At 43.0% G+C, this 25,814-nt stretch overlaps 1 protein-coding gene and 1 long non-coding RNA gene across 2 annotated transcripts in view; both read left to right on the forward strand.

Moving 5' to 3' along the window:
• Positions 1-25,814, forward strand: part of LOC121645008 (zinc finger protein 345-like) — a 48,093-nt gene that overhangs the window by 14,580 nt on the left and 7,699 nt on the right. The window contains exons 2-8 of the mRNA XM_041993283.1: positions 405-454; positions 578-728; positions 9,838-10,422; positions 10,828-11,103; positions 17,831-17,898; positions 18,085-18,135; positions 18,208-18,407. Of these exons, the coding sequence (XP_041849217.1) occupies positions 405-454; positions 578-728; positions 9,838-10,422; positions 10,828-11,103; positions 17,831-17,898; positions 18,085-18,135; positions 18,208-18,407 (1,381 nt within the window). The remainder of the gene's footprint in view (positions 1-404; positions 455-577; positions 729-9,837; positions 10,423-10,827; positions 11,104-17,830; positions 17,899-18,084; positions 18,136-18,207; positions 18,408-25,814) is intronic.
• LOC121645225 lies at positions 746-1,059 on the forward strand. The gene is made up of 2 exons (XR_006011395.1): positions 746-817; positions 860-1,059. It is a non-coding gene; the product is annotated as an uncharacterized LOC121645225 (long non-coding RNA).

Genomic DNA, 25,814 nt, shown 5'->3' on the forward strand with positions numbered 1-25,814 from the left:
AAAGTGTAAATGAATATAGTAAAGGAAGTAATTATAGGTGTGATTATAATATTATATATAGAGCATAATAAGTCAAATTTCTTCCACATTGGAAAAAGGGCTTTCATGATGATTTGGGGGCAGTTACATGTGTTTGTAGATGTTCTGCTTCATTTGAGGATTTTAATTGGTTTTTCATTTACTTTAAATGTGTTTTATAAACTCAGTTTGAATGTGTGTTTGTACATTTTAACTGTGCTGTTAAACTCTTTGAAAAGAGATTTTTAGTCTCAGTGAAGCTTGTAACGGTTAAATAAATAATAATATAAATATTAAGTCCTATTTTTTCTTTTTTAGGAACCCTAGTAATTAACCTAAACTAAAACCTTTCTTCATGTTTTTCATTTGTCCCTTTATCCCTCCAGAGGTTCCACATCAATATGTCTACAAGGTGGATGAAGCTCTTCAAGATGACCAGCAGCTGTGCAACCAGAACTCAAACCTGGACCAGGAGCAACCAGAGTCTGCTCGTATTAAAGAGGAAGAGGAGGAACTCCTCAGCAGTCAGGAGGAAGAGCAGCTTTGGCTGAATGATGAAACTGTGAAATTTCAACAGCTCATCCAGGGGAATCCCGAGGCGTTCCCAGGCCAGCCGAGAGATGTCGTCCGTCCAGCATGTCCTGGGTCTTCCCCGCGGCCTCCTCCAGATGGGACATGCCCGAACACCTCATCAGGGAGGCGTCCTGGAGGTATCCTGACTAGTAGGGCTGCACAATTAATCCGATTTTGGCCACAATTAAATTCACCTGATCGTCAACGATATTTACATTCAAAGTGCGTCTCTGCTGCATCTCTGATCACGTACATTCTCACCCTGTAGTCTGCCAACCACCAGGAGGCCAACGCAAGGCCAAAGCTTCATTAAGCTGCCTAAATAACAAGGGCGCAGTAACACACCCCTTTAACAGCCGGCAGCTGGTTGTACTCAGTGCTGCCAACTAGGGCTGCAACGATTAGTCGACGTTGTCGACAGTAAAAATAGTCATCAATGAATTTAGCCGTCAACTATTGTCTGCAAAAGAAAAAAAAACTACAGAGTGAGACATCGTCTTCTTTTTTTATCTCTGCTGAGAGTTGCACATGTGCAATAAAGTCCGCCAGAGGAAAAATATGGCGGCGAACTAGGGAGCAAAACGGTGGCCGAGGAAGTCAAAAGTCTGTTACAACTTCACGTTAAACTTATAAAATAAATTAAATACATGTGAGGTTTGTAAAGCGGACCTTGTGTACGACGCAAGTACGTCTGCAACGCTCGAACACTTAAAGAGGAGGAACGTCGGACTTACATAACAACCTCATGCAAGATTTCAAAGCTGAAAGTGAAATAAGATCCATTTATAATAATCATGAGATACATAATCCGATTGGTCGACTAGTCGTTTTAATAGTCGGTGACTAATCGACCATCAGAATAGTTATTAGTTGCAGCTCTATTGCCAACGAAGCGACTTCATCACTGTATTTAGCGAGTTTTCATTCACCTCTAGCCATTTTTTAAAAAACGACTAGCGACAAATCCAGCGACTTTTTCTGGATTTTTGTAGACTGACGTGAAAGAGCGTATAGTTTACTCTTCAGTGAGGAGGGGGGCTGCGCCAACCCCTCCCCCGTCCAGAAGCACTCAGAAGAGGCTTGTTCCTCACGCAGTAGAGCAGCATTCAGAGCAGGAGATGATCGCCTCCATTTCATGACCAGGCTGAAAATGAAACGTACATAACTGCTGCTGGAGGATCCCGCGCTGGCTTCCTGTCAGATATTAATGTTTATTAACGAAGAGTGTCGACATAAACATTTAAAAAGTTAAAAGTGTTGTGACATGTTCCAGACTCGTAATTAAAAAAAGAATTACATTTAATAATATTAAACTTAAAAAACAAAGAAAGTCTTGGCTGCACGGAGGTTGGAACCTTGAGGGCGGTGGCCTTTCTGTGTGGAGTTTGTGGGTTCTTTCCAGGTACTCCGTCCAAACACATGCATGTTAATTAATGACTCTAAATTCTCTATAGGAGTGTGTGTGAGTGTGAATGGTTGTTTGTCCCCCATGTGTTGGCCCTGCCTCTCACCTGTTCATGCTGGGATAGGCTGCAGCTTACCTGCGACCCTTAATGGACTAAGCGGTACAGAGAATGAATGAAAATCCACGGTAGCATCCATTACAACTGTATGTACTAGTGGTGGGATGTTTGGCTCTTTTCAAAGAGCCGGCTCCTTTGGCTCCCGATTGGCTCTTAATTTAGCATATTTTACATTAACTTCTCAAAAATTATTAGTAAATGTATTTCTTGCATTATTTGTCATCTATAGTAATTTATTTTATTTATTTATTTATTTTTTTAACTTGTCCTGTCCAGCATCATAGCAGCAAAATGATAATCTGGTTGCTGTATCGTGCTGAACAAATTTACTCTACCAAGGGGAGGCCTATGGGTAAGGCTCCTCTTGATAATATGATTTATTTATATACTTTGAATCATGGAATCTATGTAATCTTGTTGGACCTGACCGGAGGGGACAGAAAAAGATGGAAAATAGGAAAAAGATGTAAAAGGGAAAGAAGAAAGGAGACAAAAACATCACAGACAGAAGGAAACGACCGTTCAATCCACCATCACCAGACAACAAACTGTTACACCTGTACATGAACACACCAGAACATTTCCTACAACTTTTACAAAAAACAGAGCTGCTAGTTATTAAGAGTTTAAATAATAACCAAATCAAAAAGACATGTCATGAAAAGAGCATATCAGTGACCAGATATTAACTTGCAGAAAAAAAAAAAAAACCGAATTATCTCTTAGTATATAAACCCACTGGACAACTCAGTGACTGTCAGCATGCAGAGGATGAGGAAGAGGAGTGATCAGTGATGAAGAGTGGTGAGTGAGATCGTGTAAATGCGACCACACCTCTACGGAGGTCAGAGGCAGACCAGGGCAGCGTAGAGACCCGGGCCCTCAGCAGCAGTCCCGGAGCACTAACCCAAGCTACCCCACCATGAAGTCGACTCCCGCCCCACCCGAAGGGCAGCAGAGGAGGGCCCCAGCAAGAGCCCCCGATGGTCCCGGGGCACAGGCCCCAGCGAGCCAAGATCAGCAGCCACTGGCCCGGCCAGGGACCGGCCACCCAGGGCAGCCCAAGCGAAGGGCCCAGGGCCCCAGGAGCCCAGAGGAGGCTGCCCCACCCCCCAAAGGCAGAGGGCCCACACCATGCCTAGGAGGACCAGGCCCCCCCAGACAACCACCCGGCGTAGGCCAGCACACCCCGGGAACCAGGGTGCCATCGACCCCCTCGCCCCACCCCATATGAGCCCACACTCACACCCTCCCCTGTGCCGTACCCACAAGCACCATCACACAGTCACCATCAGCCATAACCCACCCACCATGCCTCGTGGGGGACTCCCCAGACTGACCAGAGAACAGCAGGGACCCCACCCCCCACATGCCTAACGGGGAGTGAGAGGATGGGGAGGAGGACAGCGGCAGAGCCCAGACCCACGGCATCCCCCCACCCCCCCAAGGTCCGCCCTGGTCCCCCCCACAAGTGCACTTAACCCCGCCCCAAACACATACAGAAACACATGCACACACCTATATCCTTGTACACTCCCGCTCATCCTAACACATACATGCCTCCTCACCCCCACCCACACAATATAAACACTCACACAGCATGCAACCCTCCCACCCTCACTCCCCAGTCCCCCCTCCCTCCCACCATGCCCTGTGGAAGACATCCCTGGCAGACCAGAGAATGGTGAGCCCCAGATCCGGCCCCCACCGCCATCCCCAGCCACCCCCCATCACCTCCCACCCAGACGCGGCCGAACAGGCATCCCCCAAGATCAGCAGCCCCTCATCAGCGCAGCCACCCCCATGTTGACATGTCCACACATACCTGAAGCCAGAACCTGCGGACAGGTGTGCAGGACCGCAAGGCATGGAGATAGTTGTCAGGTGTGTTTTCATTGCAGTGTGGGCAGATGTTTGATTGTGACAGACCCATCCTGAACATCCTTTGTCCTGTATAATGAGTTTTATGCAGAATTTTGAATTGTATTAGTTGCATATAACCAGATCCTCACACAATGCTTGCTCTACACCTAACCATGGTTCATCCAGACTGCTAGGTTTAAGCCATTTGGAGATAAACTGCATCTTGTTAGCTAAGAAAACATGATTAAAGTTGGGTAGCTCCAATCCGCCTCTATCTTTAGTCTGTTGTAAAGTTTTTAGACTGATGCGTGATGGCTTATTTTTACATAAAAATTTTGATATTTATAAGTCCAGTGACTTAAACTAGTTGGAGGATGGTTTAATGGGTATCATTAAAAACCGATAGTTTACTTTAGATAGAACCATCATTTTAACTGTAGCAACCCTCCCCATGAGTGATATGGGTAAGCGCCTCCACCGTGAGAGATCATCCTCTATTGTTTTAAGTAGCTGGACATAATTTAGCTTTGTTAGCTCTGATAACCTGGGGGAAACATTTATGCCTAGATATCTAATGTTTCCAGACTGTATTATAATATTGGGTGTGTTTTGTAGGTCACAATTAATGGGCATAATAATAGTCTTAGACCAGTTAATAGAGTAATCAGATATTGATGAGAATGTGTTAATAAGAGGGATTGTCTGGGGGAGAGATGTCAGTGGGTTCTGGAGGAAAAGTAATACATCATCAGCATAAAGACTTATCTTATGTTCTATATTTTTGGCATGGATTCCTTTAATCTCTGTATTTTGTCTTATGGCAGCAGCTAGGGGTTCAATAAAAATAGCAAAGAGTGATGGAGAAAGTGGGCAGCCCTGTCTGGTGCCTCTCTGCAAACAGAAGCTTGGAGAGGTTTGATTATTGGTCTTCACACATGCATTTGGGTTGTTATAGACAGACAGACAGACAGACAGACAACTTTATTTATCCCCGAAGGGAAATTGCGTTGTTACAGTAGTCCAGTGTCATAAGTGGCATAAACTATGAATAAAAAATAGAAGTAAAATATACAATATAAGTAAAGTGGAATAGAAGTAGAAATAAAATAAAGATAGAAATCCAGAGTGGAATAAAATTAGAAATAAATAAAATATGAATACAGAGTGGATTGGCAGATAAAGTGCAGTGGCAAGATGAAGTAATAATGAAACTAGCTATCAGATATTATTATGTAAATATGACTGTGTAAATAAAGGATGTGCAAAGATGATACAGAATGTTGGATGTGCAAAGGATACAAATATTGTATAATTATATGATATATAATATCAAAGCGACAGTTATAGGTTGCAGTAAGTTCAGTGGTTGACTTAGTCCAGTTGTGTGATCATGGCTTTGGCAGAGGTGGATGAGTTATGGAGTCTTATTGCAGCAGGAAGGAACGATCTCCTGTACCGTTCCTTAGAGCAGCGGGGTTGGATCAGTCTGCTGCTAAAACTGCTCTTTAACTTGTCCAGTGTGTTATGGAGGGGGTGGGAGGGGTTGTCCCTGATTGCCAGCAGTTTTGCCAGCATTCTCTCCTCCACCACCTCCTCCAGGGTGACAAGTTTAGTCTGTTGGCGTCCTTTGCCTTGATGCCCGCACCCCAGGACACTACAGCAAAGAAGATGGCGCTCGCCACAACAGACTGATAAAACATCTGCAGCATCTTATTGCAGATGTGGAAGGACCTGAGCCTCCTTAAGAAGTAAAGCCGGCTCTGCCCCTTCTTGTAGATGGCGTCAGTGTTGGTGGACCAGTCCAGCTTATTGTTAAGTGTGACGCCTAAATATTTGTATGAGTCCACTGAGTCCACATCTGTCCCATTGATGCAGACAGGAGAGGGCAGAGGCTTGTTCCTCCTAAAGTCCACCACCATCTCTCTCGTCTTCGCCACGTTCAGCAGTAGGTGGTTCTCCCCACACCACCTCACAAAGCGGTCCACCAGGTCCCTGTACTCTGCCTCCCTCCCCCCCTCCACACATCCCACAATGGCCGTGTCATCAGAGAATTTCTGCAGATGACACGACTCAGTGCAGTACTTAAAGTCTGATGTGTATGTGGTGAAGAGGAAGGGAGACAGCACAGTTCCCTGGGGGGCCCCAATGTTACTGATCAGACGATCAGACACACAGTTATATAATATTTTTATCCAATCTATGAAAAATGACCCAAACCCAAATTTGTTTAACGTTGCAAATAAAAATTTCCAGTTTACTCGGTCAAACGCTTTTTCTGCGTCTAAAGAAATGACTGTGGATTCCAGATTATGTAGAGTAGAATAATCTATGATGTTAATTAATCTACGCATGTTAGTAGAGGAATGTCTACCTTTAATAAAGCCTGTTTGGTCAGGATGTATTATTAGAGGGGTCATTTTTTCTATTCTTCTGGCCAAAGCTTTGCTAATTATTTTGAGATCTACATTTTTTAATGAAATTGGACGGTAACTGGATGGAAGTGTCGGGTCTTTACCTGGTTATAATAGTAGAGTAATATTGGCTAGGTTCATATTTGAAGGTATTTTTTGTTTTTCCTTTATTTCTAATATCATATTGTAGAAAGTGGGTGCCAACGTTGTCCAGAATTCTTTGTAGAATTCTGCTGGGTAACCATCTGGACCTGGAGCTTTATTGTTGGACATATGCTGGAGAGCTTCATGGAGTTCGCCAACTGAAAGGGGGGAATCCAAGACCATTTTATTTTCATGTTTTAATTGTGGAAGATTGATGTTACTAAGAAATTTATCAATGTTATCATCTGTTGTAGTTAGTTGGGATGTATATAATGTTTTATAGAATTCTTTGAAAGTGTTATTTATCTTGTCAGGGTCGTGGCTGATGTTTCCTTCTGGATCTCTGACAGAGGAGATGGTTGTTTTCTCCTTATTTGTTTTTACCTAATTAGCCAGGAACCTTCCAGATTTGTTGCCATGCTCAAAATTCTCCAAGCGAAGTCTTTGCACCAAGAACTGTGTCTTTTTATCTATTATTTCATTAAATTCAAGTTTAGCTTTCCTTATAGCATTTAGTGTGTGTTCTTCTGGGGAGACATGGTAAGCTCCTCTAAGGATTTAATTCTGAGTTCTAACTTTGAAATTCTCAAAGTTTCCTTCTTTTTCTTATGAGAAGAAAAGGAAATTATTTTCCCTCTCATTACTGCTTTTCCTGCTTCCCAAAGAACACACACTGAAGTTTCTGGCAAGTCGTTATTTTCTAGATATGAGGACCATTCTCTTTTAAAGTAGCTGATAAACTCAGGATCTTTAAGTAATGACGTATTAAATCTCCAGTTTCTAGTTGCTGGTTTATTGCTCTTACTTCTCAGAGTGAATGATACTGGTGCGTGATCACTAATGCTAATAGGATGGATTCTGATTTCTGACATGTCATTCATCAGCGAGCTGCTAGTTAAGAAATAATCTAATCTAGAATAGGAATGGTGGACTGAAGAGAAGAAGGTGTATTCTCTTAGTGTGGGATGGTGAGAGCGCCAAGCATCACAGAGACCAAAATCCTTCATGTACTGTTTTACAGTTTCTGAGGATTTCCAGACTCGATGAGCTCCTGTGGTACTTTGTTTGTCCAGTATAATGTTAAAATCACCTCCTATAATTAATGTGTTATCTGAGTGACCATAGAGGTGAAGAGGGAGTGAAAGAAGGAGGATCATCTACTTTTGGACCATATATATTTGCAATACATAATTTAACATTTTGAATAGATAATGTAACTATTATAAATCTGCCTTCTGGATCTATGATTGTATTATCTATGTCAAAATTTAACCTTCTATTAATAAGAGTTGCTACTCCTCTTTGCCTAGAATTATAACAAGCTGAATACACGTGTGGAAACTGGGTTGTTGAGAGAAGATCTATTGTTGAGTTTGATAAATGAGTCTCTTGGAGTAATATTATATCTGCTTTCATTTCTTGCAAACGATTAAAAATGTTTAACCTCTTTTCCCTTGTGCCAGCTCCACGCACATTCCAAATGACAAATGTGAGTTTGTCCATGAACCAACCACAGAGATAAGGCTATATGCATATTACTGAAGCGTGTGTGCGTGCGTGCATCCCACTGCTTCTCTGCGTGCATGTGTGTCTGCCAGCTGGTTGTGACAGGGATGTATGTGCGCTTGTGCTGTTCTGTGTGTGTTCCTGTGAATCATGAAAAGTGCTGATGTGTATATAATATAATGACAAGTGTTACCGTTAACCGTTAAAGGGTCGGAGAGAAGAAGTGTAAAGAGTGAAAAGAGAGACAGTGCCAAAGAAAAAAGTAATTTAAAAAACGCATCTGTGCTGAGAGCAGTGTAGTGGAGACGGGCAGTGGATTTCCTGTTAACTAAATTATGTTTTATGGCAGTTTTAACGATATAACATGATCTAGTGAGAAAACAGGAAAATTAAAGCACATACCAAGTCAGTAGAGCCACGGAGTGATGTCCGGGTCGCGGTACAGCTGTCCATTAATAAATAATTTATCCACCGCGATGACAGCGCGAGCACCTTCAGTGATGGATTTCTTCCTGATGGGAAACAAGACTCTCCGTCGGTCCAGAATCTCTCTGGGATATCGTTCATTTACTCCGAAGTTGGTTCCCTTCAGTTCGCGGCCCTGGTTCTTCAACTGCTCCTTCTGTTTGAAGCTGACGAACTTTGCTACAGTAGGTCTTAGTCTGCTGGACCCGGGTTACCTCCCTCCGAGCCTATGGACTCTGTGAAAGGAGATGTTTTTCACCGTTTCCTCCGGGAGCTTCAGGTGGGTTTTGATGAAGTTTTCACCGTGGTCTCGGGGTCCTCCTCCGTCTGCTCTGGAATCCCTGCAAATACCAGGTTCTCTCTCATGCTCCGCGCCTGCAGATCGATCACCGTTTCCTTCATCTTCTTGTTTTCTTCCGAGAGACGGGTCAAGCCCTCGGTGAGGGATTTTACCGACTCTGAGACCGGCATTTTCTACAGCCAGAGTTTCCACCTGCTTCTGGCTGAATTTTAATGATTCACGTAGCGCCTGGAACTCCTTGTAGAGAATTTCTACCAGGCTCAAACGCGCATCAAAACTACTGAGTTTCTTATCTATAGAGATCAGAACATCTGTTGAGTTGTTCCCCGGTGGTGAAATAGCTCCAGGTGAATCCTCATTTCGCTGTCTCTTGGCCTTGGATGAGGTGGAGGGGGTGGACGTGTTGTTTGGTTTCCCCATGACGATTCTGTCGTAACAACGATCTATAAAATCTGTCAGGCTGGCCAAATCCTCCCTGCTGTGCTCCAGAGTGTACCTTTTAAAGACACTATTTTTCTACTTTAAAGAATATTTTGATTAGGCTGGCACAAAATACAATTGAATGAAAACATAAATGTTTGGGCGTGCCTAGTTTGAATCTGCCGTCTCCCCAGAAACTACACCACCTAAAGCATTAGCGTCACTTAATGGTAAATGCATTTGTTGCATTATTTGTCATCTATAGTAAATTAAAGTTTAATATTTTACTAAAATTGTTGCCACATAGTTTGTCTATGATTAAATAAAAACACCTGTTTTTCCAAACACGGTGAATGATCGTGATTAATAATCATGATTACAATATTGATCAAAATAATCTTGATTATTATTTTGGTCAAAATCGTCCAGCCATACTGACCAGATGCTCGAGCCACTCTTGGAAAAGAGATTTTTAGTCTCAGTGAAGCTTGTGATGGTTAAATAAGTAATAATATAAATATTAAGTCCTATTTTTTCTTTTTTGGGAATCCTAGTAATTAACCTAAACTAAAATCTTTCTTCATGTTTTTCATTTGTCCCTTTATCCCTCCAGAGGTTCCACATCAATATGTCTACAAGGTGGATGAAGCTCTTCAAGATGACCAGCAGCTGTGCAAGCAGAACTCAAACCTGGACCAGGAGCAACCAGAGTCTGCTCGTATTAAAGAGGAAGAGGAGGAACTCCTCAGCAGTCAGGAGGAAGAGCAGCTTTGGCTGAAGGATGAAACTGATCAGTTTTCAATACCGGCTGCTCATGAGGAAGATGGTCACAGTGATCCAGAACCAAACAGGGACCATATTCCCTCTTACAGTCCTCCTGCAGACCAACATTCACCTTTAGAGGAAAGCATGGTTGAAGACTCAGGACCAACAACGTGTGCAGATACACAGCCAGAAAAGAGCTGTCTAACGGAGACAAATGAGAACGTAGGAGAGTCCTTTCTGTTAGAAAGTCATTGTAATGAAAGAGATGAGAAACAACATTCCTGCAAGTTCTGTGGGAAACAATTTAAAATTAAAAGTAAGTTAAGTGTTCATGTAAGAATTCACACAGGAGAGAGACCGTACTCTTGTCAAAATTGTGGGAAATGTTTCACTCAAAATACTTATTTGGTGAACCACATGACAACTCACACAGGTGTGAAGCCATTTTTTTGTCCAACATGTGGAAAATGTTTTGGTCGCCAGGATACTTTGGTGCGTCACATTAGAATTCACACAGGTGAGAGGCCGTATTCTTGTCCAACATGTGGAAAATGTTTCAGTCAAAATGAACATTTAAAGTACCACATGAACTCTAACAGAGGATGTCAAAAGCCACCTTCTAGATTTGTTAACATAAAATCCCTTGAAAGACAAAAAACAGTCCACAGAGATGGGAAACAACTTTTCTGCAAATTCTGTGGGAAACGATTTAAAATTAAAAGTCGGTTAATTGTTCATGTAAGAACTCATGCAGGTCAGAAGCCATATTCTTGTCAAATATGTGGGAAATGTTTTAGTCAAAATTGTTATTTGTTGAGTCACATGAGGATTCACTCAGGAGAGAAGCCATATTCTTGTCAAACATGTGGGAAATGTTTCACTCAAAGTAGTTATTTGGTGAACCACATGAGAATTCACACAGGTGTGAAGCCATTTTTTTGTCCAATATGTGTAAAATGTTTCGGTCGCCAGAGTACTTTGATGCGCCACATGAGAATTCACACAGGTGAGAAGCCGTATTCTTGTCAAACATGTGGAAAATGTTTCAGTCAAAATGAACATTTAAAGTTCCACATGAGCTCTAACAGAGGATGTCAAAAGCCACCTTCTATATGTGGGAAATGATTCAGTCTAAATCACGTGTCAAATTTAAGACCCGCGGGCCACATCCGGGTCGTGAATGAACTATCTTTGGCCTGCATGATCATATCTAATCACTATTAGAGCTGGCCTGCTGATACAGCACACGTACCACCATAATACTACAAGTCCCACAATGCACTGCTAGTACGTTTGCAATCACAGGCCTGCAAACGAGTACCTCACCGATTCTCCAGAAACCTGACGGAGCTGCTCACCTTTGTCAACAACCCCTCTCCCCAGAAAATGGCTAAAGGAAAAGTGGACTTTGTAAACAGAGAATATGTTTGTGGATGTAAAGGACAAAGCTGTGTGTCGTCTGTGTGGAGACAGAGAGGCTGGAATGAAGGAATACAACGTAAGAAGACACCTTGAAATGAAGCACCACCACAAAAACAAGCATCTGGAAACAAAGACTCCAGAAGTAGAAGAGGTATTAACCCTTTAGGCTCCAGAGTTTTTAGAAGTTTTTAAGGGAACCTGAGAAGAAATGTTGAATATGAACCAGAGTTTGAGTAGTAGTAGAAGTAAAATTACACATCTAGTTTCATATTGGTAGCCATATTAGACGCTTAAGCTATGATGCATTTACATACATACACACATATATATACAGTCATGGACAAAATTGTTGGTACCCTTCGGTTAATGAAAGAAAATATCACAATGGTCACAGAAATAACTTGAATCTCACAAAAGTAATAATAAATAAAAATTCTATGAAATTTAACCAATGAAAATCAGGCATTGCTTTTCAACCATGTTTCAACAGAATTATTTAAAAAAATAAACTCATGAAACAGGCCTGGACAAAAATGATGGTACCCTTAACTTAATATTTTGTTGCACAACCTTTTGAGGCAATCACTGCAATCAAACAATTCCTGTAACTGTCAGTGAGACTTCTGCACCTCTCAGCAGCTATTTTGACCCACTCCTCATAAGCAAACTGCTCCAGTTGTCTCAGGTTTGAAGGAAGCCTTTTCCAGACGGCATGTTTCAGCTCCTCCCAAAGATGCTCAATACGATTTAGGTCAGGGCTCATAGAAGGCCACTTTAGAATAGTCCAATGTTTCGTTCTTAGCCATTCTTGGGTGATTTTAGCTGTGTTTTGGGTCATTGTCCTGTTGCAAGACCCATAACCTGTGACTGAGACCAAGCTTTCTGACACTGGCCAGCACATTTCTCTCTAGAATCTCTTGATAGTCTTGAGATTTCATTGTACCGGCACAGATTCAAGACACCCTGTGCCAGATGCAGCAAAGCAGCCCCAGAACATAACAGAGCCTCCTCCATGTTTCAAAGTAGGGACGGTGTTCTTTTCTTCATATGCTTCATTTTTCCATCTGTAAACATAGAGCTGATGAGCCTTGGCAAAAAGTTCCATTTTTGTCTCATCTGTCCATAGGACATTCTCCCAGAAGCTTTGTGGCTTGTCAACATGTAGTTTGGCTTTTTTATGATTTGTTTTCAACAATGGTGTCCTCCTTGGTCGTCTCCCATTAAGTCCACTTTGGCTCAAACGACGACGGATGGTGCGATCTGACACTGATGTTCCTTGAGCTTGAAGTTGACCTTTAATCTCTTTAAAAGTTTTTCTGGGCTCTTTTGTTACCGTTCGTATTATCCGTCTCTTGGATTTGTCATCAATTTTCCTCCTGCGGCCACGTCCAGGGTGGTTGGCTACAGTCCCATGGATCTTAAATTTCTGAATAATATGTGCAACTGTAGTCACAGGAACATCAAGCTGCTTGGAGATGGTCTTATAGCCTTTACCTTTAACATGCTTATCTATAATTTTCTTTCTAATCTCCTGAGACAACTCTTTCCTTTGCTTCCTCTGGTCCATATTGAGTGTGGTACACACCATGTCACCAAACAGCACAGTGACTACCTGTAGTCCTAAATATAGGCCCATTGACTGGTTACAAGATCGTAGACACCTGTAATGCTAATTAGTGGACACACCTTGGATTAACACGTCCCTTTGGTCACATTATTTTCAGTCTTTTGTAGGGGTACCATCATTTTTGTCCAGGCCTGTTTCATGAGTTTATTTTTTTAAATTATTCTGTTGAAACATGGTTGAAAAGCAATGTCTGACTTTCATTGGTTAAATTTCATAGAATTTTTATTTATTATTACTTTTGTGAGATTCAAGTTATTTCTGTGACCATTGTGATATTTTCTTTCATTAACCGAAGGGTACCAACAATTTTGTCCATGACTGTATATATATATACACTGCTCACAAAAATTAAAGGAGCACTTTAAAGAAACACATTAGATACATCAGATCTCAATATGAAGTTGGATATCTATACAAATAACGACAGGGCAATGTCTTAGGAACAAAAGGATGCCAAGTCTTTTAATGGAAATAAAAGTTTTCAGCCTACAGAGGGCTCAATTGTGTAGACACCCTAAAATCAGAGTGAAATGAAGATGTGGCAGGCTAGTCCATTTTTTCAAAAACTTAATTTCTGCAACTCAAAATGCTTTTCAGTATCTTGTGTGGCCCCCACGAGCTTGTATGCATGCTTGACAACGTCGCGGCATGCTCCTAATGAGACGACGGATGGTGTCTTGTGGCATTTCCTCCCAGATCTGTGTGAGGGCATCCCTGAGCTGTTGTACAGTCTGAGGAGCAACTTGGCGGCGCCTAATGGATCGAAACATAATGTCCCACACATGTTCTATTGGGTTTAAGTCAGGGGATCGTGAAGGCCATTCAATTGTTTCAATTCCTTCATCCTCCAGGTACTGCCTGCATACTCTTGCCACATGAGGCCGGGCATTGTCGTGCATTAGGAGGAAACCAGGACCTACTGCACCAGCGTAGGGTCTGACAATGGGTTGAAGGATTTCATCTCGATACCTTATGGCAGTCAGAGAACCATTTCCTAGGCAGTAGAGGTCTGTGCGTCCCTCCATGGATATGCCTCCCCAGACTATCACTGACCCACCACCAAACCTGTCATGTTGAACGACGTTGCAGGCAGCATAACGTTCTCCTTGTCTTCTCCAGACTCTTTCACGTCTATCACAGGTGCTCAGGGTGAACCTGCTCTCGTCTGTGAAAAGCACAGGGCGCCAGTGGAGGACTTGCCAATTCTGTTGTTCTTCAGCAAATGCCAGTCGAGCTCCACGGTGCTGGGCCACTACAGGACGTCGGGCCCTCAGGCCACCTTCATGAAGTCTGTTCCTGATTGTTTGGGTAGAGACATTCACACCAGTGGCCCTCTGGAGGTCATTCTGTAGGGCACGAGCAGTGCTCAGCCTGTTCCGCCTTGCACAAAGGAGCAGGTATCGGTCTTGCTGATGGCTTGAGGACCTTCTACGGCCCTGTCCAGCTCTCCGAGAATAACCACCAGTCTCCTGAAATCTCCTCCATGTTCTGGAGATTGTGCTGGGAGACACATTAAACCTTCTTGCTGCAGCACGTGTGGATGTGCCATCCTGGAGAAGTTGGACAACCTGTGCAACTTCTGTAGGGTTAAGGAATCGCCTCATACTGCCAGTAGAGATAATTACTCAAGCCAAAACCAGCACGAGTGAAAAATCAGCCAAAAAAGATCAAGAGGGAGAAACTTGAAATGACCTCCACATGTAAAACCAGTCCTGTTTTGAGGGTTTTCTGATTGTTGCCACTGTGGTGCACCTGTTGTTAAATCCATGAACACCAATACAGCTGAAAGTGATTAACGATGCCCTCAGCTGCTTAACCAACCAGAAAATTATCAGACAGGTTTAACTGATTTCATGCCAGGCCCAATAGAAAAAGTGTTCCTTTAATTTTTGTGAGCAGTGTATTTATTTATTTATTTATTTATTTATTTTTATATACATATATTTATATCTACAGAGAAAACTTATTGCAGCTACTTGTATCAGTGATTTTGTTCTTTCAGTAACTACCCACAACTGGTGACCATAAGGTGAAGGGTAGGAACGTAGATCAGCCAATAGATCTAAAACGTCACCAACAAACTCCTTCTACACCAATACAGACTGATGCAGAGTCTGTATCGATCTGCCTGTCAATCTCACGCTCCATCCTTCCCTCACTCATGAAGAAGATAAGAACTCCTCCACTTGGGCAGGACCTCATTCCTGACCTGGAGAGGACACCCTTTTCTGGCTGAAGACCATCGTCTAGAATTTGGAGGTGCTGATTCTCGTCCCAGTCGCATTACTCTCAGCTGTGAAGCACGCCAGCGAGAGCTGGAGATCACGGACTGAAGAAGCCAACAGAACCACATCATCTGCAAAAGGAAGAAACTCGAGAGGCGTCCTGAGTTCACCAAACTGGATCCCCTGAACACCTCAGCTGATCCTAGAAATTCTGTCCATAAAAGTAATGAACAGAATTGGTGACAAATGGCAGCCTTGGAGGAGTTCAACCATCACCGGAAACGACTGATTTACTGCCGGCGATGTGGACCAAGCTCTGACACCGGTTGTACAGGGACCGGACTGCTCGTACAAGAGGGTCCGGCACTACTCCCAGAGTACCCCCCACAGGAGTCCCCAGGGGACACGGTCAAACGCCTTCACTAGGTCCACACAACACATGTAGACTGGTTGGGTGAACTCCCACGACCCCTCTAAGACCCTGAAGAGGGTTTAGACCTGGTCCACTGTTCCAGGACCGGGATGAAAACCATACTGCTCCTAAATCCAGGGCTCATCTATTCAATGGACCCTCCTCTCCAGGAGCCCTGAATAGATCTTTCCAGGGAGGCTGAGGAGTGTGATCTACCTGACATACACACTCACATTACTTGTACATAGAAAACCAGATACTGTGGTAGTTTTTTTTTACGTTATTTCTTAAATAAAGTCTCATTTTATCTTATCATTATGTATATACTATGTTTGGATTCTTGTAATAAAGTAATAAAATATATATTTTATTAGAGTGTAATGATGTAGAAAACAGTGATGTTTACTTTATTTACACCTGTACAAAGAACCCAGACTGAATCCTGACAAACCATAGAAGTGTAACAGTGTGTGAGGCCCTCTAGTGGACGTTGTGGAGTATTGCGTTGTCTTTGCTCCAAAGGTTTTTGTACAGAGTTTTGCTGTTTCCTGTCACTGTGGGCTGCAGAGCACAGTAGTACACAGCAGAGTCAGACACATTGAAGCTTCTGGATCTTCAGAGGAACTGATGATTTGTCTTCTGATCTCAGCATTAAATCTGTCTTTGCTGAACTCTGGATCATTATATCCTGATGTTGAGAAACGTTTCAGCATGTACTTTGGGAAACTATTTACTTCTTGTTTGTACCAGAACAATGTGGGACCTGTATAACTGGTAGTAAAATTACAGCTGAGTGTAACATGGTCTCCTTCAGCAGCAGTAACATCTTCTCTTGGCTGGGTCACTGTGTCTTCTCCTTTACACTCTGAGGAAGAACAGAACATGCAGAGGAAGAGATGAATCAATAAAGATGATTGATTAAAGGAGAAGAATGAGCAGCTTTAAAGAGTTCTATTCCATGTAGAATAGATGTCATTTCCACTCATCATTGTCACTTTGAAGCATAGAAGGTGTTTTTACAAGGTAACAAATGGCAGCAGAAATGATGTGCTGTGATTTTCTGTAGAATGAACATTAAAAGCTCTTCATGTACAGCTCAGTAATGTGTTCAAGTGTTTGAAGAGGAAACATGTTGAGTTTCTATCTTACCAAAGAAAAGAGCAGCCAGAATAATCCACAGCCAATGTTCCATCTGTACAACAAGGTTTCAATCAGCAGGAGAAACTAGCTGATGTTCAACATTCAGTCTGACAATTGTTCTCTTCACAGCAGCTCTTCTTATTGACAGAAAGCTTGAACACAGTGCAGAAGTAGAGCCCCGCCTACTTCATCATGTGGCCTCTAGTGGAGGAAAAAGTTCACTTCAACAGGGAGGAAAAAGTCAGTTTTACTGTCAGTTCTGCAGCAGATCTGCATCAGAGTCCAGGATGTGTGGAAGGGGGGCCGAGCAGGGAGAGAGTTCAGCATCCTGACAGCCTGGTGGACCAAGCTGTCCCTCACTCTGCTGGTCCTGGTCCTGGTCCTGGTCCTGGCCTGCAGGCTCCTTCCTGATGGCAGCAGAGTGAAGAAGCTGTGTGACGGGTGGGTGGGGTCTCTCTCCATGCAGAGGGCTTTACGGGTGAGGAGAGGTGGAGATGTTTGTAGGGAAGAGCGAGGCACCGACGATCTTCTCAGCTGCTCTCATGATGTGTTGGAGGGTCTTCCTGCAGGATGTGGAGCAGGTGTCGTACCACACAGTGATGTTGCTGGTCCGGATGCTCTCCATGGTTCCTCTGTAGAAGGTGCACATGATGGGGGCGGGGCTCTAGCTTTCCTCAGGTTGTGGAGGATGTAGAGGTGCTGGTTGGCTTTCTAGGTCAGTGATGTGGTGGTGATGGTCCAGGAGAGGTCCTCTGTGACGTGCACACCCAGGAACTTGGTGCTGCTCCCTCTCTCCACCGTAGCAGCATTGATGGTCAGAGGTGCATGCTGGGGGCGTGGTCTCCTGAAGTCCACAGCCATCTCCTTCGTCTTCTCCACGTTCAGAGAGACATTGTTGTGTTCACACCACAAGACCAGGCGGTTCACCTCGCTCCTGTAGTCTGTCTCATCCTCGTTGCTGATGAGACCCACCACAGTCTGGATGAGGAGGTTGGAGCTGTGTGACGGTGTGCAGTCGTGGGTCAGCAGAGGGAAGAGGAGGGGGCTCAGCACACATCCTTGAGGGACCCCGTGTTCAGTGTGGTGATGCTGGATGTGTTCCTGCTGACCTGAACTGCCTGTGGTCTCCTGGTCAGGAAGTCCAGCAGCCAGTTGCACAGTGAGGTGTTAATTCCCAGCTGGTCCAGTTTCAGAATGAGCTGTTGGGGGATGATTGTGTTGAATGCTGAACTGAAGTCTATGAACAGACGTAAGAGTCTTTGTGTCCAGATGTGTGAGGGCTGTGTGGAGGACAGTGGAGACGGCATCGTCGGTCGAGTGGTGGGACCGATATGCAAACTGGAAGAGGTCCAGGGAGGGTGGGAGGACAGACCTTATGTGTTTCAACACTAGCCGTTAGAAGCACTTCATAAGAACGGGAGTGAGGGCTATCGGAGGGTAGTCATGGAAACAGGAGGACGACTTCTTTGGGACAGGGATGATGGTGGTGGTTTTGAGGGATGTGGGGACGACAGCCTGGCTCAGCGACATGTTGAAGATGTCCGCGAAGACATCCGTGAGCTTCCTGACACAGTCCCTCAGCACACGACCAGGTCTGTTATCAGGACCAGAAGCTTTGCGAGCATCGATCCTGCTGAGTGTCCTCCTCACACTGTCTGGGGACAGAATGACTTCAGTATGGAGGAGTTTCTGCTAAACAGGAAGTTGGAAAACCACCAGATGAGGCTGAGAGGAGGAGACCAGATATAAGACCAAGTTCCAGAACAAATAGCTTAAAATAAAACCTTGGTAAATCAGACAGGTGGGGGTGGCACAGGAGATGCCTCTGACCTGTATTTAGCTACTGGTGCAGCTTATGGGGGAGACCTGGGTGGGCCTGGGGGTGGTGGGTTTGGGCCAGGGGCGTTGCTAGGCATAAAGTTCTACTGGGGTACAGGCCCCCTACCACACACCCCCCTCACACACACACACACCCCTCGCCCTGTGCCACTGCCACATTCCCACCAAAAGCACTAATTGAGATATTAATGAGTGTAAGAACATATTTATTTTAACAAACATGAAGACTTTCAACATGGCAGCAAAATCATAAACACCATAACAAACGATGGAAATCAGAACTCTCTTCATACACATTCCACAGTGATGGTTACTACCTGGGTTTCAGGGTGATAGTTTAACTCATTCTGAAGTTTGTTTCATTTTCAGCATTGAAGTGTACTCCCTTTTTTTTTAATTCCACAAAGTGACCAATCACTTGATTGTGACTCAGCTTTAAGAAAATTTAGGAAGAGTTGTGTCTTGTTTGGATGATCATTTCCTTCAGTTCAGCTTTAGCTTGAAGTGACTGGGCCACTTGGTTTAGAAGCTATTAGATTTAAAAAAAAAAAAAAAAACTCCTGGCCTGTCCTGCCCTGGGGGGGCCTCCCGGGAAGAAGAGGTGCCTACTGCCACCTGCGACTCATCGTCTTACACCCCCAGACCCTGGTCCTTCCCCGCTCGTTCTCTCACACACACATGTAGGGTCTTGAGAGGCGTGCACGTCGTGCTGGGTGGACCAGAGGGGGCTATCTAAGTGGCCTCCTTGGCTGCGACCTGTAGCAGCTCGCCTCTCAGTTTAAATAACACTTAGACATCAAAACACAAGAACACAACACAAACAACTTCTAGGGGGCGTGCCATGTAGTACGTTGTGGGTGGAGCTGGTTGGGGGGCCTCGCTCCCAGCACGGTGTGGTTACTGCCCCCCAGTTTTAATGGCAAACAACACACAAACAGTCATGAACAGGGAAGGTGAGGGCAGTGAAGTCACACCCCTGTTTCCTGGACACCACCGGGTACGGGCAGGGGAGGTGGTTGCACCAGGGGCCGGGATCCAGGCTTGCAGCGCTGATGGGGGGCTGATGATCTCACTCACCACTCCTCATCTCTGATCCCTCCTCGTTCCTCATCCTCTGCATGCTGACACAGCACTGAGGTGTCCAGAGGGTTTATACACTAAGAGATGCTTTGGTTCTGGTGTGTGTGTTTCTGGTTCTTTGGTTGTTGTTGGTTTTTTTTTAGGAACTCCTGATGATTGTCTGCTTAGTTTACCTGTAAAAGCTGTAGGAAATTCTCTGTTGTGTTACTGAACAGGTGTAGCAGCTGGTTGTCTGCTGTTAGGTTGGATTGAAGCTCGTTCCTTCTATCTACTGAATCTTTGTCTCCTCTACCTTTTTTTTCTTTCTGTTCTTATTCGCTTTATTATTCTGCTTTTTTTCCTGTCCCTGCCGGTCAGGTCCCGCAAAATTACAAATATTCAATAATTAAAATGAAATAAGATTAAAATGAATAAATAAGATTATTAAGAGAAGCTTTATACCCATAAAACTCCTCGTGACAAAGCAAATTTGTTTAGCAAAACTCTTTCCAAAGCTCTATGAAGCACATTGTTGGTGAGTTTTTCTATTAGAATAATTAGTGTTTGCAGCTGGAACCACAGAGACTCTGATAAAACAGGAATGAGCAGAATCCATCTGATATGAAGCTGTGGTCTGAATACCACTTCCCTCCTCTTTGAAGAGTAGTCAGATATCTGTGTTCAGGTTTTTGTACAGCCTCTTCTACACTTTGTATCACTGTGTTTCTAGAGCACAGTAGTAGAGAGCTGTGTCTGCCAGGGTTAGCTCGCTGATGGTCAGGCTGGTTGTTGTAGACGATGTTTCTGAGGAATATCGCTGATCAGGAATGTATTCATCACCTGTGTTGTCTTTTGCTCCTTTCAGGAGTATAAACTGAGGAGCCTGAAGGTCAGAACGTTGTTTGTACCAGTGAAGATAAATGTCGCTATCATCAGTCTGATATGTGCATGTGAGTGTGAGAGGTCGTCCTTCTCTTCCACTGACTTCATCTTGATCAGGAGAGATTGTGTCTGCAGCTTTTAGTCCTGGAAAAAGTAGAGAAAATGAAGCCATCAGACTAACATTGTCCATGAGGCTGAGAGGAGAAGACAGTGGAAAATGTCTCCTGTACAGTGTTACTCTGTGGACATTCACAACTAAATCAACTGTAGAACTCTGTCAGTTCAATTTACAAGATGATCCAAAGATGATTTTCATTCTATCAGAGCAAAGAAAGCAGAAAAGTAGTGAAATGCAGTCTGTATATGTGGTTAATGCAGCAGCTTCAAGCAAACTTTAATCCCTGTTCTTAAACTCACCTAGAATGTGAGATAGAAGCAAAAAGAGGTAAAGCAACATGTCTTTGGAGTTCTTAAAGCCAGACACACAGCAGATGAACAATGTTCTTCCACTGCAGTAGAATGAGGAAGAAATAATGTCATTGGATGAGCTGAAGTTCAGTGGGCGGGGCCATGATGTTTTCAGTTCAGCTCAACCAATCAGATTGTTTCCTGCTTCCACAGCAGCTCTGTCTCTGTCTCTGATCTTTACTGCTTCATTTCTCTCTTGTCTTTGTCATCAGTCCAATGACTCAACAATCAGAGCTTTAACAGTGTGTGAGGCCCTCTAGTGGACGTTGTGGAGTATTGCGTTGTCTTTGCTCCAAAGGTTTTTGTACAGAGTTTTGCTGTTTCCTGTCACTGTGGGCCTCACAGCACAGTAGTACACAGCAGAGTCAGACACTGCAGCAGAGGAGATCACCAGATCCAGTTGTTTCTTATCTGCACTCACTTTAAAAGACAGTCCAGGAACTGAAGAAGATATTTTTGATCCTGTTCCTAAGTGAGAGATCAGGAATTCTGGTGGTTTTCCTGGATATTGTCGATACCAGTAAAACTCATCACTACCAGCTGGTAGGACAGAGTAACAGAGCTTCCTTCTAAACTGGACTCTTCATTCTTGACTGCAGTGAGTTCTTCACAGCTGACACCTAAAGGAAGAGAGAAGTCAAATAACTGAAGAAGAAGCAGAAAATCCAGAAATGGATGTTTTAAAGAAGCAAACAAACCTGTTAGAATGACTAGAAACAGCAGAGTGAATCCAAATGTCTGCAAAGACAGCATGTTGAATAAAGGTGATGTTTGTGGTTTGTGTGTTGAACTGTGTTGAATGTGGAAGTTTGTGTCTCTTCTATAGTTCAGTAACAGCTCAGCTCCTCCCTGAATCTCTCCGTCTCCTCTTTCATCTGTAGTTTCTCTTCTCTCAGTTACTCTTCCTCCTGGTTAACAGTCTGGCTGCTTCATCTTCATCACTCTGATCTCAGGAGCTTAGATGTGTTATTGATGTAGAACAGGGTCCTCATTTATTCATCATGTTTATGCACAGATCTGTGCACGTTTAGTGCACGGGGACATTTTCCTGCAAAGTGTTGAATTTACCAACTTGTTGTGATTCTTGGAAATGTTCATGTAAGATCAGCTCTGACCATTCATACACACATATTCTAGTAAGAAAGTAAAGTTTATTTATTGAGTCCTTTTACAGTCAGAAAGAGCTGCAGGTAAAGAGTGAAACAGACCCGAAAACTGAGTCCCATAATCACCAATAAAAGATCAAATAAGAGACAATAAAATAAAAATAAGTACCTACGAGAGCTGAAAAGAAGCAAATCACAGCCAGTGTTTCCTTGTTTCCAGAGGAGAAATGGTGGACCTGGAGTTCAGGATGAATTATCTGTGAGAGGTTTTGTGTTTGGTCTGATGTTCACAGCTGCAGTCAAACAGTAGGAGGAGACTCATGAACCTGAGCTGCTTTTCTGCTCAGCACAGTTCTAGTTTTATCTGAGTTAGTGCAGCATTTCTGTCAGCTCAAACCAGTCTGACATAAAGACTGATTACCACAGAGCTCTACAGCCTGGAGAGGAGAAAGTGTGTCATCCTGCAGGTGTCTGAAAAAAGCTGAGAGAAAACCATAATCACTTTAAATTATTACCTCCACCAAAGTAGAGGTCATGTTTTCAGCAACGTTGCTTTGTCTGTTAGGAACATAACTAAAAAAATTGACAGATTTTAATAAAATTTTCTGGAAATGTCAAAAATAGAAAAGAAACAAGTGATTAGATTTTAGGGGTGATCTGGATCAGGATCCAGGATTTTCTTCTTTTTCTAGGGATAAGTTTACCATCAGATTCTGGCTCAAAGTTAATGTCTAAAATCACTGGGAACACATTACAATGGCTTGGTGGAGGTCTGTGGTCTCTGAGTGATTTTAGGTTTTATTTATACATTCAGATTAGCTCTCAAACATCTTGTAATTGGACAAAGATTAAATCCCTATAAAGGGTTAAACATTAGTTTCTGACGTCATTGGTGTATATAATTAAATTATATTTAGGTAAGTACTACGGTACATTTAGAAGTTAAATTATATTTAAGTAAGTACATTTAAGTAAGTAATGTTTCCAATACAAAGCGGAATAAAAGGTTGACTTCCTCTTCTGCTGCCGGAACTTCCCAGTGTGACACCAACCGGAAGTAAACAAGCCGCTAGCAGCATCGTTAGCTTTCCTCGTGTGAGGACGGAGCAGGAAGACGGTTGTGTTGTCGTCTCTCAGCTGAATATTTCAGTGTTTCAGCAACAATGTCTTCAGTTCAGCATCTGAGAGAGTTTATCAGCGAGCGACTAACTGCTGCTGCTGAAGAAATATTCACAGAGTTTGAAAAAACCATCGTCCAGTACGAAGAAGAGATCGATCGTCAGCGCAGACTGCGAGGTGGGTCTGTCTGCGGCTTGCAAGAGAGAGGCGTGTCGAATAGTGGGCGTGTCGTTTAGTGACATCACTACTCGACACGCCCACTAAATAGAGGGAAATCACGTTAAACCACGCGAGATGTAAAATGCGCCAAAGCTACAAAAAAAAAATAAACAGGAAGTTAACTAACCTTGAACGTTGGTTCTTGTTCTGGGGGCTTTTGTGACCTCTCGGATGAGTTTTAGTTGTGCTTTTTGGGTCATTTTGGTCGGCGGGCCTCTCCCACTATTACTTTACATTGTCAGGCAGGTTCTATTTTAGTGATTTCTTGTTGAGAATTTGTCAATAACAAAGACCTTCATTTAAAAACTGCATTTTGTGTTTACTTATATTGTCTTTGTCTAATGTTTACAGTTTTATGGTGATCTGAAACATTTTAGTGGGACAAACATGCAAAAGATAAAGAAATCAATATTTTATTATATATTTTGTTTTGTTAGACCATATTCTTTCTACATTTCACAGAGCCATTCACATGAATACATAAAAAAAAAACATGTACATAAAGTAACAGATTACAAATTAATGTTATAACATCTCCTGCTTCACTACAAACACATTTTACAGTTCATAAGCATTAGAAATGAATTGATGCTTGTCACAAAAAGGCCAAGACCTTGGAAGGAGATGCTCACATCAGAATTCCAAATAAAGACCAAGAGGTGTTACAGGTTAGAGAGAGAACCAGCAACTGAGCTCCACTTGAGAGGCCCACAGCTTTCCAGAGCCCAGGTTTAGCTGATGCTGCCGACGAGCCTGTTGATGTCAAGAGAGAAAGCATGGGAGCCATTAAGGATTAATAAAATTACTGCCATTAGACATTCTTTTACTTTTTTAATTTACTACTTTCACATTCATAATATTACAACATAGGCCCCCCTTTTCAAATAAATCTGCAAATTATGCTCTTACACACAACTGCTGACCTTATCTATTTATTATTGTTTAGCTCATTAGTTATTGTCCTGATTGTTTTTTCCTGAGAGTCAAAGAAAACTTTCCTTATTGATCCCTATTGATTAATGGAAAATACATTTTTCTGAGTATGAAGTAATGCCAGCTTTTGTAGGATAATTTGCGACTTTAATATTAATTAAGTCCTGCAGCAGGGCGACCAGTGAAACACACTGTGGAGCTCAGATGGTCCATGCGCGCTCCCACTGGTCCGTACGTGGTCAGCGTGCACTGGTCGTACGTTTTTGAATAGATTCATTAGGGCAAATATGAATTTTGAGCAGCTATAATAACGTTCAAACTGTATTAGTAGTTAATTGGGCTCATATCCCTTTAAGAACCGTCGTCGTGTCATGTAGTGGGCGTGTCGATTAGTGACGTCACTGCTCGACACACCTACTATACGCCACGCCTCTTTCTTGCAGGCCGCAGACGGATACACTTGCAGACTGCTGGATATCACCTGGAATCCACAGATAAAGTTAATCAGAACAGGTATGAAACACTGGGATGGTCTGAATGAACTAACACATGGACTCATGGAGGATCCTGATCAGAGCTCTACGGTACATTTAGTTTAGATTTATTTGCTTTATTTGTCAGGGACCATGTAGAAAACCTGATCCACAAGGTAAAGATGCTCTGTAGCAGATTCCAGCGTTCTCACTAATTCCCATCTGTAGTCCACGTGGCAGCATTTAGTTTTAGACTGAGAGGAAAATGATGCTGCAGCTGCAGTTTCAGGCAGAAACACTAAGAGAGACGCTGAGATGCCACTGTGGGCTGGTTGCAGACGTTTCACATCTCTACCACCCCAATGCAGATATTTGCAGGGACGTAGTTAGCAGGAAATAATAGAAGCTTTTCACTGTACTTCAACACTTCTTTCTTTCTACGTTTTTACTGACATGTTTCTGTAGTTACCGTCATGTGTTGCTGCTACTAAGAACTTCATGGGTAAATCCAGAGTAATTATGAAGCTGTTGAACAGTAGTTTCCTCGTATTTACCCATTTGAACTAGCTGCAGTTACCGGGTAAGTAAGTCAACTTCACATGTTCTTACTGGGTAAATACCTAAAACTGACTGATAATTTGGTCCTTTCAGGAAAAAAAGCTTCATTTTCATCTTTATTTGGGGAAGATGATGTTCCCATTTAAAATGAGTCTGTTTTGTAGTGATGGGACTTATGGCTCTTTGAAACGAGTCGTTCATTCGGGAGTCGTCACTTCAAAGAGTCGTTCAAAAGACTGGTTCTTTTATGTTTTGCATTATTTTAAAAGAGCAGTGTTTTAATCCTAAAATAAAACATTACAATTTAAGGCATATTAAACATATTAAACTTTTCCATGCAGCA

The sequence above is a fragment of the Melanotaenia boesemani genome, chromosome 8, assembly GCF_017639745.1.
Source record: "Melanotaenia boesemani isolate fMelBoe1 chromosome 8, fMelBoe1.pri, whole genome shotgun sequence".
Lineage (NCBI taxonomy): Eukaryota > Metazoa > Chordata > Actinopteri > Atheriniformes > Melanotaeniidae > Melanotaenia > Melanotaenia boesemani.